The 14,585-nt window shown below is 50.3% G+C and overlaps 1 protein-coding gene across 1 annotated transcript in view; it reads left to right on the top strand.

The window, feature by feature from the left end:
* The window catches only part of LOC128440156 (latent-transforming growth factor beta-binding protein 4), a 31,007-nt gene extending 16,786 nt beyond the window's left edge, over positions 1-14,221 (top strand). The window contains 28 exon segments of the mRNA XM_053422778.1: positions 118-294; positions 924-1,061; positions 1,139-1,453; positions 1,529-1,705; positions 2,436-2,567; positions 2,761-2,886; positions 3,878-3,991; positions 4,249-4,368; positions 5,084-5,197; positions 5,310-5,429; positions 5,519-5,638; positions 5,897-6,016; positions 6,121-6,246; positions 6,509-6,634; positions 6,764-6,886; positions 7,017-7,145; positions 7,432-7,557; positions 7,697-7,834; positions 7,997-8,299; positions 8,633-8,704; positions 8,819-8,947; positions 9,029-9,169; positions 9,840-9,992; positions 10,138-10,248; positions 10,363-10,540; positions 10,812-11,146; positions 11,263-11,415; positions 11,767-14,221. Of these exon segments, the coding sequence (XP_053278753.1) occupies positions 118-294; positions 924-1,061; positions 1,139-1,453; positions 1,529-1,705; positions 2,436-2,567; positions 2,761-2,886; positions 3,878-3,991; positions 4,249-4,368; positions 5,084-5,197; positions 5,310-5,429; positions 5,519-5,638; positions 5,897-6,016; positions 6,121-6,246; positions 6,509-6,634; positions 6,764-6,886; positions 7,017-7,145; positions 7,432-7,557; positions 7,697-7,834; positions 7,997-8,299; positions 8,633-8,704; positions 8,819-8,947; positions 9,029-9,169; positions 9,840-9,992; positions 10,138-10,248; positions 10,363-10,540; positions 10,812-11,146; positions 11,263-11,415; positions 11,767-11,909 (4,259 nt within the window). The 3' untranslated portion in view covers positions 11,910-14,221.
* The last annotated feature ends 364 nt before the right edge of the window (positions 14,222-14,585 follow it).

Here is a 14,585-nt window from a genome sequence, read left to right on the forward strand (position 1 = left end):
CCACTCCGGGCCGTCCTGCCTGAATGGACCCGAGCATGACGCTGCATGGTGCGCTCTGAGACGGGCTCCGGCATGTCTCTGTATGACCCTGTGTCCCTCTGTGTGTGTCCTCTCCAGCCCAGAGTGTGATATCGGAGGAGAAGGGTCAGTGTTTCCGGGTCCTGGGCTCGGGTCGGGGTCCGTCCTCCTGCTCCTTGCCCATCCTCAGGAACATCACCAAACAGATCTGCTGCTGCAGCCGGGTCGGCAAAGCCTGGGGTCCCGACTGCCAGAGATGTCCCTACTTTGGTTCAGGTTGGTGTCCACATTAAATGTCTCAGATCATTAGATGATGAAGAAATGTGGTTCTGACATGTAAGTCCCCTTCAGGAGGAAGTGCATCTCTTTGTGGATCCTCACTCTTATCTAGTGGTGCCATCATCAGCTCCCTGGTCCCGTTGGTTGTGGGACTCGTCAGGGTGAGCGTCTGTCCCCGTCTCAAGGTGCAGCCGTGGTGAGAAGAACCTTGGACCTCAGAGATGCTTCCTCAGGCCGCGCCCTCCAGTGGGTGCTGGGGGGTTTGGATCGAGCTGGATCAGTCGGGATGAGACTCAGCATGTGGATCCAGTGGGACCTCCTCCGTCGTCCTCGCTAACAGCTGCTGTTCAGCTCATTTCTGTGTCTTACATGATGCAGCTGTTCACATGTGGAGGAGACCAGATGTTATTTAGATGTTTACACCGACAGACAGTGTGTGTGAGTGGTCACCTCATAAGTCCGTCCAGGTGTGTTGGGCTGGACCTGGATTGCAGATGATGTGGAGCCTTGCAGGGATGAGCTTTTAATGTGAAAAGCAGCAGGAAGTGTTGGATCTCTTTGTTTTCAGATGTTTGTGTCTGAACTGAGACAGAGCGTCCTCACTCGTCCCTCTGTCTCCTCCTCAGTGGCCTTTAAGGAGATCTGTCCAGCCGGGCCTGGTTATCACTACTCAGCTTCAGCCCTGCAGTTCAACCAGAGGGTCCACGAGCAGCTGGGGGGCCGAGGGGTCACACTGGTGAACCACAGCAACCAGGACAACCAGGGTAGCTGCAGTGGACCGGCCTGAGACACACTACATTCATCACATCGACCCATGTGACACGTTGTCTTCCTCCACCAGCTCCTGATTCTGGATCCAGCAGTGCTGGAGCCTCCAGGCAGAAACCCCCGTCCTCTGGTGGACAGAGCACTTCACTGAGCTCTGGATCAGCTGGTACCAGACCCGTTCCACCTCCGACTCCCCGGCATCCATCTCAGCCTCAGGCCCGCCCGGCCACCAGCTCCCCCTCCACCAGGACGGTACAGTCCAGCAGCGCCGGATCCTCGACCCCCCAGGACAAACCCCCGACTCCTGGCAGAGCTGGGACCCAACAGGTCCGACCTGGATCTGCTCCATCACATCCAAGACCACAGCCCCCATCCACTGGGAGTCAGGGTAAGCTCAGAGAGAAGAGCTGTGTTACAGTGTGTTCATGACCTGTGTGAGAAATGTTGTGGTTTCTGTTCTCAGCCGGCGGTCGCTCCTCCTCCGGGTCTCGACCCGACCACCCTCAAGCAAGAGGGGACACTCTCCCTGCTCCTGCCCAGCCACAGAACCCCGAGCATGGGTCCAGACCCCATCAAGAGCTCCCCCCTCTGGAGAACAGGCCAGCTGTCAGCCCAACAACCAGGCCCAGCAGAGTCCAGAGTGAGTACCAGACCCAGAAGGGTCCAGAGTGAGTACCAGGCCCAGAAGGGTCCAGAGTGAGATCCTGACCCAGAAGGGTCCAGAGTGAGGTCCAGACCCAGAAGGGTCCAGAGTGAGATCCTGACCCAGAACGGTCCAGAGTGAGATCCTGACCCAGAAGGGTCCAGAGTGATTACCAGACTCAGAAGGGTCCATAGTGAGATCCTGACCCAGAACGGTCCAGAGTGAGATCCTGACCCAGAAGGGTCCAGAGTGATTACCAGACCCAGAAAGGTCCAGAGTGAGATCCTGACCAAGAAGGGTCCAGAGTGAGGTCCAGACCCAGAAAGGTCCAGAGTGAGGTCCAGACCCAGAAGGGTCCAGAGTGAGATCCTGACCCAGAAAGGTCCAGAGTGAGATCCTGACCCGAACCACAGCCTGAGCAGAGAGGACGAGTGTTCATGTGTTGGAAAGGAACAAGAGGGCGACCACAACTCCTGAGAGTTTTCTAATATTGATTTTGCACATAGAAGAATTTTGATCAGTGTGTTATGATTATAGAGATGTATACACACACACACACACACACACACACACACACACACACACACACACAGAGTTATGATGATACATTTTGTATCTTAAATAGTCATAAAAACGAATTATCCCAAAGCTCTTTGATATTATATTGATATGTTTACGTGTGTGTGCGTGTTTGTGTGTGTGTGTGTGTGTGTGTGTTTGTCTGCAGCAGTGCGAGGTGTGTGTGAGACCAAGCCAGGTGTATGTGGGCGTGGCCTCTGTGTGGATCAGCCGAGTGGGAAACACACTTGTGTGTGTGATCAGGGATACCAACCCAACACTCAGCGCACGTACTGCCAAGGTAACACACACACACACACACACACACACACATAAATCATCTTGTGCGTCTCTTGTCTGTGTTGCACAAATCATTTTTATATAAATGATACATTTATATATATATATATATATATATGTCCTTTGTCCATTTATGTATACATCAAAGAAACATTATTAGTAAAATGTGTGTGTGTGTGTGTGTTTGTGTGTAGATGTGAATGAGTGTGTGCAGTCTCCAGGAGTGTGTGTGGTGGGAGAGTGTGTGAACACCGTGGGAAGCTACAGGTGTGTGTGTCCGTCTGGATACCGGAGCAGTGGAGAGCAGACCAGCTGTCAAGGTAATGGAGACTTCCTGTTGTCCTGTTGACTTCCTCTGTGTCGTCCTCAGAAGTGGACGACACAGACTCAGCCTCTCTCTGTCTGTCTCTCTGTCTCTGACTCTCTGTCTCTGACTCTCTGTCTCTGTCTCTCTGAGTCTCTGTCTCTCTGTCTCTCTGTCTCTGTCTCTCTGAGTCTCTGTCTCACTGTCTCTCTGTCTCTGTCTCTCTGTCTCTCTGTCTCACTGTCTCTCTGTCTCTGTCTCTCTGTCTCTCTGTCTCTGTCTCTCTGTCTCTGTCTCTCTGTCTCTGTCTCTCTGAGTCTCTGTCTCACTGTCTCTCTGTCTCTGTCTCTCTGTCTCTCTGTCTCTGTCTCTCTGTCTCTGTCTCTCTGTCTCTGTCTCTCTGAGTCTCTGTCTCACTGTCTCTCTGTCTCTGTCTCTCTGTCTCTCTGTCTCACTGTCTCTCTGTCTCTGTCTCTCTGTCTCTCTGTCTCTGTCTCTCTGTCTCTGTCTCTCTGTCTCTGTCTCTCTGAGTCTCTGTCTCACTGTCTCTCTGTCTCTGTCTCTCTGTCTCTCTGTCTCTGTCTCTCTGTCTCTGTCTCTCTGTCTCTGACTCTCTGTCTCTGACTCACTGTCTCTCTGTCTCTCTGTCTCTGACTCTCTGAGGCGCTCAGAGACTCATTGTGTCTTTCTTTCTGTCTCTCTGTCTCTGAGTCTCTGAGTCTCTGAGTCTCTCCAATCAGTGTCTCTGTCTCTCTGTCTCTCTGTCTCTGAGTCTCTGAGTCTCTCCAATCAGTGTCTCTGTCTCTCTGTCTCTCTGTCTCTGAGTCTCTGAGTCTCTCCAATCAGTGTCTCTGTCTCTCTGTCTCTCTGTCTCTGAGTCTCTGAGTCTCTCCAATCAGTGTCTCTGTCTCTCTGTCTCTCTGTCTCTGAGTCTCTGAGTCTCTGAGTCTCTCCAATCAGAGACTCTGTCTCTCTGTCTCACTGTCTCTCTGTCTCTCTGTCCTCAGACGTGGACGAGTGCCAGTTGTCCCCCTGTAGGACCGGTCGCTGTGACAACACACCGGGCAGCTACAGGTGTGTCTGTCGCCTTGGTTACAGGCTCACAGGACACTCGTGCACAGGTGAGACGAGTGTGTGTGTGTGTGTGTGTGTGTGTGTGTCCCCGTTACACACATGAACCAGAACAAAGTGACTAAGTGTGTGTGTGTGTGTCCCCGTTACACACATGAACCAGAAGAACGGTGACTAAGTGTGTGTGTGTGTGTCCCCATTACACACATGAACCAGAACAACGTGACTAAGTGTGTGTGTGTGTGTGTCCCCGTTACACACATGAACCAGAAGAACGGTGACTAAGTGTGTGTGTGTGTGTGTTCAGATGTGGACGAGTGTGAGGACCCTCTGCAGTGTCCTGGTCAGGAGTGTGTCAACACTCAGGGGTCGTACCGCTGTGCCTCCTGTCCGCCGGGGTATGGACTGATCAAACAACTCTGCACAGGTAACACACTCAGACACACACACACACACACACACATTGTCTTTGTTTTGGGATCTTTTGACCAATCAGAGCCAGAGTGTTTATACGAATTTTATTGTAAGACAAATAAAATAAAAGAGGCAAAGCTTCGGGCACCACATGAAACGGCTCTGAGAGAAGACCAGGACAACTGAAAGACAACTGAAGGACAACTGAAGGACAACTGAAGGACAACTGAAAGACAACTGAAGGACAACTGAAGGACAACTGAAGGACAACTGAAGGACAACTGAAAGACAACTGAAGGACAACTGAAGGACAACTGAAAGACAACTGAAGGACAACTGAAGGACAACTGAAAGACAACTGAAGGACAACTGAAGGACAACTGAAGGACAACTGAAAGACAACTGAAGGACAACTGAAGGACAACTGAAAGACAACTGAAGGACAACTGAAGGACAACTGAAAGACAACTGAAGGACAACTGAAGGACAACTGAAGGACAACTGAAGGACAACTGAAGGACCACTGAAAGACAACTGAAGGACAACTGAAGGTCAACTAACCCTAACTGAAGGACACATGTCTACGACTACAATAACTTCCTGAAGTGGATCTGTTCTTCCTGAGAATCAGGTCGTGACCCTCGGGGTCGTCGGCTCCTGCCTCAGGGGCCTTCAGGGGCCTCTGGTTGTCTCTGTTGATCCAAACCTCTGGTGTCTCTTGTCCTCAGACGTGGACGAGTGTCTTCAGGCTCCGTGCTCCAGCGCTCGCTGTGAGAACACCCCCGGGAGCTACCGCTGTGTCTGCCACACCGGGCACCGGCTCCAGAACAACACCTGCACAGGTAGAGACAAGTGACACTGAACCTGCTGCTACAGTCTGTTAGCTTAGCATAACGACTGGTGTGTGTGTGTGTGTGTTTGTCTGTGTGTGTGTGTGTTTGTGTGTGTGTTCAGACATAGATGAGTGTGCGGAGCCCTCTCAGTGTCCTGGTCAGATGTGTGTGAACTCGATGGGATCATACCGCTGTGTGTCCTGTCGACCAGGTTACACTCTGACCAACCGACAGTGTACAGGTACATGTCAACACACACACACACACAGACACACACACACTGCCCTCCCTCACCCCCCCCCCCCCCCCTCCCCCCCTCTATCTCTGCAGATGTAAACGAGTGTGAGAACAGTGAGTCTTGTCCTGGTCAACAGTGTGAGAACACGGACGGATCATACAGCTGTATGGACTGTCAGCAGGGATACCACAGTGTGAACAGAGTGTGTACAGGTACATACACACACACATGCACACACACATGCACACACACAAGCACACACACATGCACACACACATGCACACACACACACACAAAACACTTTCCACGTTGAAAAACAGTTTCTAAACCTTGACTTCATCAGGGGCTGATGTCAAAATGAAATGTCGTCTCTGCGTACGTGTGTGTGCATATGTTTGTGTGTGTGTGTGTGTGTGTGTGTTTGTGTGCGTGTGTTTGTGTGTGTATATACGTGTGTGTGTGTGTGGCAGATGTGGACGAGTGTGTGCAGGTGTCTCAGTGTCCGGGTCAGCAGTGTGTGAACACTGTGGGGTCGTACCACTGTGTGTCCTGTCAGCCTGGGTACAGCAGCCAAGATGGCTCCTGCCAAGGTAACACACACACACACACACAGAGACACACACTCACATACAGTTGCTGTATCAATGAATAAATAAAAGTGTTAAAAATGCCGCGCCCCCTCTCGCTCCTTCAGATGTGGACGAGTGTGCGAGCGCTGGGGGGTGCGAGGCCGAGCGAGTGTGTGTGAACACCGTCGGCTCCTTCAGGTGCGACTGTCTGCCCGGGTATCGAACCTCCGGCCTGGGGAGGCAGTGCAGAGGTGAGAGGAAAGCAGTAACAAGGCTGTAAATAAAGATGGACGACATGAAGGCTCCTTTAAGTGAAGCCAAATTACCTTGATCGCCCCCTGGTGGCAGGCTGCAGTGGGACATGGACCAAACTTAAGAATCAAAGTAGATGTTGTGTTGTCACCAGAATTAAATATTCACACAAGTGTAATAACCATCATGTTAATTAGGTTTTCACGTGTGTGTGTGTGTGTGTGTGTGTGTGTGTGTGTGTGTGTGTGTGTGTGTCCTCAGACATTAACGAGTGTCTGGAGGGGGAGTTCTGTTTCCCCAGAGGCGAGTGTGTGAACACACCTGGATCCTACACATGTGTGTGTTCTCAGGGATTCACGCTGAGCGACAACGGGACGTCCTGCCTCGGTGAGTTCAGCGTCATGGATCTCAGTGTGTGTGTGTGTGTGTGTGTGTGTGTGTGTGTGTGTGTGTGTGTGTGTGTGTGTGTTTTGTGTGTGTGTGTTGAGTGTAGTGACGGCCTTTCTCTCTCTGTAGATGTGGATGAGTGTGCGAAGTCGGGCGTGTGTGTGGACGGCCGCTGTGTGAACACTGAAGGTTCCTTCTACTGTCAGTGTCAACCCGGCTTCACCTCCAACCCTGAAAGCACCACCTGCATCGGTACACACACACACTCACACACACACACACACACAGGTCATAGGTCACCGACGGGAGTGTTAGTGACTCGGTTCCAAGAACTTGGATAAATTCCTACAGGAAGACACTGTGACTTGTGTTGTTCTTCCAGATGTTGACGAGTGTGTAGCGTCCGGGGGGGCGGTGTGCGACTCGCAGCGTTGTGAAAACACCATCGGTTCGTACCGCTGCCTCACTTCCTGTGAACCGGGCTACCAGGTGTACCAGGGCAGGTGTGTCGGTGAGTCCCTCCCACGGAGGTCAGCATTTCCTGTTTCACAATAAAAGCCCTCCAGAGAAGTGAAAGGACAAAAGGACTCTTAGTGATTCAGGTTCCTTCACTTTCTCTCCTCTTCTTTTATCTTCTGTCTTTCATGAGGATCTTTGTTTACTTCCTGTTTTTCTTCTCGTTATATAAATATAACGTTCCAGCTCAGATTTAGAGGGCAGATGTATTATGTACAGTTGTCTTTAGAGAGAAAGTAGTTGGGTCTAAAGAGATTTATTTGAGTGTAACTGTCCCTCAGATATTAACGAGTGTGCCAATAAGACGTCCTGTGGGGACCACGCCTTCTGTCAGAACCTGATCGGGACGCACCTGTGTGTGTGCGACCGCGGCTTCACCTCCACCGCAGACGGGAGCTCCTGTGTCGGTACGTGTTGGGTTCACATCTCAGCCACAGCCCACAGAGACAGGAGGACGTCCTCATTGAGACAAATGAGGGACAGCGGTCACACAGTCGTTGCTCTTGTTGACACGTTTTCTCCTCTTCCTCCGTCCTCGTCTCTCAGATGAGGACGAGTGTGTGTCTCTGGCCGGTGTGTGTGGTTCAGCTCGCTGTGAGAACGTGGAGGGGTCCTTCATGTGTGAGTGTGACCGAGGAGAGTTCGACATGACGACGAGAACGTGTGTCAGCACCGTGCTACCAGGTACACACACACACACACACACACACACACACACACACACTTGTGATAAGTGCGTTTGGTATGTTATCCCTCCATTTGATATATAAATTAAACTTGAGGTTTATTAGATTTAGTTTTAATCCGTTAGCCTCCAACAGGACCTTCTTCTTTCTCCTCCTGCAGCCGAGATCGTCCCCAGCTACCCCTCCTCCTCTTCCTCCTCCTCTTTCTCCCCCTCCTCCTCTTCCTCCTCCTCTTCCTCCCCCTCCTCCTCCTCTCATGTCGGGGCGGTGGAGTCGGACCCTGTGCCGCCCCCGCTCCCCCCCGCCCGCCCTGGCGAGCTGAGGGAGTGCTACTACAACCTGGCGGAGCGTGGGACCTGCAGCCTGCTGGCCACCAACACCAGCCAGCAGGAGTGCTGCTGCACGGTGGGCGAGGGCTGGGGGCTGGGCTGCCAGCACCAGCCCTGCCCCCCCGCCCACACAGGTGAGACACACAGGAAGTTGATCTGTGACGCCGGAGCTTCTTGTTTATCGGGTGAATCAGGAAAAAGTCACAGATCTCATGTGAGGACAGAGGCTCTGCTGGATTTATTAAGATCTGACTTTATTTAGTCACATTAGTTCAAACGGACATTTTGATCCGACCGTAGAACACGAGGCAGAAAACGATCTGGCGCCACCTACAGGTCGCCACAGCGTCGAAGAATCCAAGCTCACTTTTGTAAGGCACCAATCAGAGCCAAGGGGAGGGGCTAACGGCTCTTCTGTTTCCTGTGATGTCAACACGTCAGTTTAACACTTGTTTGTTTCTGTGCAGCCGACTTCCTGTCTCTGTGTCCCAGTGGGAGGGGCTATGTCACAACTGGACGAGAAGCCTTCAGCTACAGAGGTCTCACACACACACAGACACACACTCACACACACACACACACACTTTGAAGGAGAAGTGCTTGTTTATGTGAAGAAGTCGTCACACTGACCTGTTGTGAACGTTGTTCTCCAGATGTGGATGAGTGTAAACGGTTCCACCCTGAGGTGTGTAAGAACGGAGTGTGTGTCAACAACATCCCAGGATACAACTGCTACTGCTCCAGTGGATATGTTTACAACAGCACGCTGCTGGAGTGTGTCGGTACAAACACACACACACACCCACGCTAACGCACACACACACACACTCGAACACAAGTTGACCTGTGTTTGTGTGTCTCAGATCACGATGAGTGTGAGGAGGAGAGTTGTGTTGGAGGATTGTGTGTGAACACGGTGGGATCTTATTACTGCAGCTGCCCACCGCCTCTGGTGCTCGATGACACACAGAGAAACTGTGTCAACTCCTCCCACCTCACCGTGGGTAAGACTCCATCCCTCCATCCCTCCATCCCTCCATCCCTCCGTCCCTCCGTCCCTCCTTCCCTCCGTCCCTCCATCCCTCCATCCCTCCATCCCTCTGTCCCTCCATCCCTCCGTCCCTCCATCCCTCTGTCCCTCTGTCCCTCCATCCCTCCGTCCCTCCGTCCCTCCATCCCTCTGTACCTCCATCCCTCCGTCCCTCCATCCCTCCGTCCCTCCATCCCTCCATCCCTCCATCCCTCCGTCCCTCCGTCCCTCCATCCCTCTGTCCCTCCATCCCTCCGTCCCTCCATCCCTCCATCCCTCCGTCCCTCCATCCCTCCGTCCCTCCATCCCTCCATCCCTCCATCCCTCCGTCCCTCCGTCCCTCCATCCCTCTGTCCCTCCATCCCTCCGTCCCTCCATCCCTCCATCCCTCCGTCCCTCCATCCCTCCATCCCTCCATCCCTCCATCCCTCCTCCCTTTACATCCTTTCATTTAACTTCTATTCTTCTTCCTCTTCTTCTGTCTGAACCTCGATCAGGTTGTTGCCACCTCCTGTTCATACCTGTATCTTCACTTGTCCATTGAGCTTCCAGACACTGACCGTGTCTCCCTCTCTCCCTCTCTCTCTCTCTCTCTCTCTCTCTCTCCCCCCCCCCCCCCCCCTCTCTCTCTCTCCCTCCTCCAGATGAGAACCTGTCTGTGTGCTGGCAGCACGTCTCTGCAGACCTCATGTGTCAGAGCCCCCTGCTGGGCGCCCAGTTCACCTTCACCGACTGCTGCTGTCTGTACGGGGAGGGCTGGGGGATGGAGTGCGCCCTCTGTCCCTCCACCGACTCCGGTGAGACACTCACACTGACTCTCTCATTTGGATTGCTCATCTATCTGTATCTACAGTCTGTGTTGGCAGCTGAGAGCCTGTGACTCCTGCAGAGACTCCTCCACACAGTGAAAGTGTGGAGGAGTAAACTTCCTTCTCTCTGCAGACGACTACGCGTTTCTCTGCAGCTCCTTCCCTCCTCTCTTTCCAAGTTATCCCGATTCGAGCGGATCAGAAACAGGAGTGAGACGAGGAGGTGGACAAGGAGGAGCAGGAGGTACGAGCATTCATTTAATAAAAAAGAAAATTATATTTACTTTTTCCATTTTCCTTCCAGATATTTACAGTTATATTTGATTTAATTAATTTGATGTTTTCTCCTCCTCCTCAGCTCCTCTTCATTTCCCTCCTTTCACTCCTGACTCCTTCCCTCCAGCTGTGGTTCCCGGCAGAGACTTCATTCGTCCTGACTATGACGATTACTCTCCAGCAGGGGGCAGCAGGTCCGGCTACAGGACTCCTGCGTCCTTCAGTCTCCCGGACGCAGCCTATCGCAGACCTGAGTACGGGTGAGTGGACGAGGATAATAAATATATAACAGTAACAATTAAATAAAGGTTCCTCTGTGAGTTAATAAAGTAACTCAATAAAGACAAGGGGGAAATTAAAGGACAAAGTCTCATGTCTCGCTATTATTATAATTAGCATATCTTCAAGCTTCTGTGAGTTAATAAACCATGATGGTTGATAACAGAACTGAAACTGTGTTAGAAGTTAAATAAATACAAAGACAAACATCAAAGTGTCTCTGTAGTTACATTGTTCTTTCGTGTCTCTCAGAACTGGTTTCTACTCTGAAGGAGACTACTCCTCCCCTGACGGAGCCCCACCCAGGCCTCCATCCGTCCGCCTCCTCCCGGACCCCCGGGCTGAGAGGGCGTTCGGGGCCCGGCCTCCTCCTCCGTCCCAGCCGGACGGCCCTCCTCTCAGCCTGGCTCCGCTGCCCGGGGCGCACTACCCCGACCAGGAGGAGGAGGTGGAGGAGACGTGGAGGCCGGGGCCGCCGTTCCCACCCTTTACTGAGCAGAGAGGAGGAGGAAGAGGAGGAGATAGAGTAAGAGGAGGAGGAGGAGGAGGAGGAGGAGGAGGAGGAGCACTGAGGAGGGTGTATGAAAGTGAGTTTTTCCTCTATATTTTTTTCACACAAAAAATATATTTTTTTCAAATAAAAAAGTTGAATGGAGGAGAAGAGTCCCCCCCCCCCTCATCTCTCCTCCATCTTGTCTTCCAGGGCGTTACGAGTCGTACGGCGGCCTGAGCGCAGCAGAGGATTGTGGGATATTGCACGGCTGTGAGAACGGCCGGTGTATTCGCGTGGCGGAGGGTTACACCTGTGACTGCTACCAGGGCTACGAGCTGGACATGACCTCCATGACCTGCATCGGTACGAAGAGCCCACGCTGATCGGGTTCCAGATGTTTACGTTACTGTCTCTGACTCACAAAAGAAAAACACACAAACAAACAAACTCCTTCGCTTCAAGTTCTTCTAGTTTCTAGTTTGTAACATGACGTGTTATAGAACAGCCTGAACGCTGAGCTGTGTGTTTACACATGTACAAATACACATGTATAAATACACATGTTTATGTATCAGGACGTTTTAAGCTTCAGGATTTTCAAGTTTTCCAGTTTTTTTACAGCAGTGACACATTTTTTGTAATTTCTCTTTGTATCTTCTCATGAATGATTATGAACTGAAGTGTTTGTCATCGTTATTTAACGTTGTGTTGCAGATGTGAACGAGTGTGAGGACGGGGGGGGCGTGGAGTTCCCGTGTGTGAACGCTCGCTGCGTGAACACCGGCGGCTCGTTCCGATGCGTCTGCAGGAGAGGCTACGTCATGTCGCGCAGGGACAACCACTGCGTGGCCGCGTAGACCAGGACCAGGACCAGGACCAGGACCAGGACCAGGACCGACCAGGACCAGGACCAGCCAGGGACTGGACCCCGGGACAGACCGGGGCGGACTACAGGACACTCAACTGGTCTGGGTTTTACTTCAGGACCAGATTGACAAACTATACTCAACCAGGATAAACGAACTGGACTTTAGAACTGCAGATTGCACTAAACCAGGCCGAGCTGAACTGGGCCGGGTCAGACTTTATATCAAGAGTCATTTTATTCATCAGTTTCTGTCCGGCCCGGTTTATTTGACCCAGAAACTGAAACCAGGCTTTCAGTACAAACCAGGCTAACTCTAATTAGCATCACTATACAAACCAGGCTAACTCTAATTAGCATCACTATACAAACCAGGCTAACTCTAATTAGCATCACAATACAAACCAGGCTAACTCTAATTAGCCTCACAATACAAACCAGGCTAACTCGAATTAGCATCACCATTCAAACCAGGCTAACTCTAATTAGCATCACCATTCAAACCAGGCTAACTCGAATTAGCATCACCATTCAAACCAGGCTAACTCTAATTAGCATCACCATTCAAACCAGGCTAACTCGAATTAGCATCACCATTCAAACCAGGCTAACTCGAATTAGCCTCGCAGTACAAACCAGGCTAACTCTAATTAGCCTCACAATACAAACCAGGCTAACTCTAATTAGCATCACCATTCAAACCAGGCTAACTCTAATTAGCATCACCATTCAAACCAGGCTAACTCTTATTAGCCTCGCAGCACAAACCAGGCTAACTCTAATTAGCATCACAATACAAACCAGGCTAACTCTAATTAGCATCACCATTCAAACCAGGCTAACTCTTATTAGCCTCGCAGTACAAACCAGGCTAACTCTAATTAGCCTCGCAGCACAAACCAGGCTAACTCTCTTAGCCTCACAATACAACCGGTCACATGTCACATGTTCCTGACGACACATCAGGACGTCTGTTGTTTTTTAAAGGTCTGAAGAAAAGACGTGCAGAGTTGTGAAGTAGAGGAAGAATCGGTTTTAGTTTGATTGTTGTACTTTTTACATTTTAACTCAGAAGACAGAAGCAAAGACGTTTTCAGGTCAAACAAACCCAAGTTATTAATTTCACCATGTTTCATAAGCACAGTGATGAACTCAGAGTCGACATGTGACCTGGAGCCTCGAACCCGTAAAGATTCAATCTTCACATAAGAGGCTGACAATAGATCAGACGACTTAAATGATCGATAATCAAAGTGTTTGCTGTCGGTCGCTGAATCATCGACTGCAGCTCTAGTTGTTACAGATCTGTTTTCATTCTGATCATTGTATCTACAACATTAAATACACACATACATTAAATATATGAACATCGATATACAACACCAATGTGTTCACTGATTGAGAGATTGAATGTGTCGTCTACAGACGTGTAAAAGAAAATATTGTCTGACTTTATTAATGAATGATTAACGAAATATAATGTTTTTAAACGTTAACTTTCCATATTTGTTCCTGAATCCAGAAACGCTGCTTCACTGTAAACGACACAAGTTGTCACAAAGTCAGTGAAGAAGTTTTCACTCATCACCTCTAGAAAAAGGTGTGTGGACAGTTTCAGGTGTGAAGCAGCAGCAGGAGATGATCCGGGTCCGACTCGTTCACAACAACACGAACATCTGGGAACTCTCATTCCAGAAGCTTCCACACATTGTCCTGCTTCTTCCTCACATGGACTCACTCTGACATTTACAGACATTTCACCAGGAGGCTGCAGGAGAAGATCCAGAACATGTCCAGAGACACTGATTCTGATACAGAACACGTCAGGAACACGTCAGGAACATGTGCAGAACCTCAGCTTTACTGAAACACTGTGATGAGGAGTTTGACCTGCGGGTGGCGCTCTGCTGAGTCAGGATGTGATTCTCGAGGATATTGATCCCAATGTGCTTGATTCCATTTAGATTTATCTTTGGTTTAAAATCCTCAGATTCTGTCCTGGGAGCTGCATCCAGTCACATTGTGTTCATAGTGATTCACATTATCTGTTTCCGCCTGTAAGAGTTTGTGTTTTATGATTTTTTCTGTTGTAGTAAACGAGCTGATTCCTTCTCAGTATACCGTGCACTGTACACACACACACACACACACACACACACACACACACTGTCTTATAAGTGTTTGAATTGTCGTCTCTGGTGTTTTTTAAACTGCAAATTTTTATGTTTGATGATTCACTTTTGTATTGTTGTGGTTTGTATGAAAAGAAATGAAAATATATTTGCACACACACTTTCAGTGAAACTGTGTTTGTGAGTTTTTTTTTGTGTCTGGTCTGAAGGACGTAGAACCGAGAGGAAGGTTACTGGTTCAAATCCCAACTCCAGCTGCTCAAAGTCTGGTCAGGGAGGAACAGAGGCCCAGTAAGTTACTGGTTTGTTTTCACTGTTCCTCTGGTGGCATTAGCATGGTGCTAACGCTAACTGGTGACACGCACCTGACACATCCTCCAATTGTCCACAGGCAGCATTACCTGTTTATGTAGATCCAGCTGTAAGCCCTTTATGTTGTAGGCCAATCCGCACACACAAACACACACACACACACACACACACACACACAAACACACACACACACACAGGCAGCCTTAATGGGATTACTGAGGTTC

This window comes from Pleuronectes platessa, chromosome 5 (genome assembly GCF_947347685.1).
Source record: "Pleuronectes platessa chromosome 5, fPlePla1.1, whole genome shotgun sequence".
Classification (NCBI taxonomy): Eukaryota; Metazoa; Chordata; class Actinopteri; order Pleuronectiformes; family Pleuronectidae; genus Pleuronectes; species Pleuronectes platessa.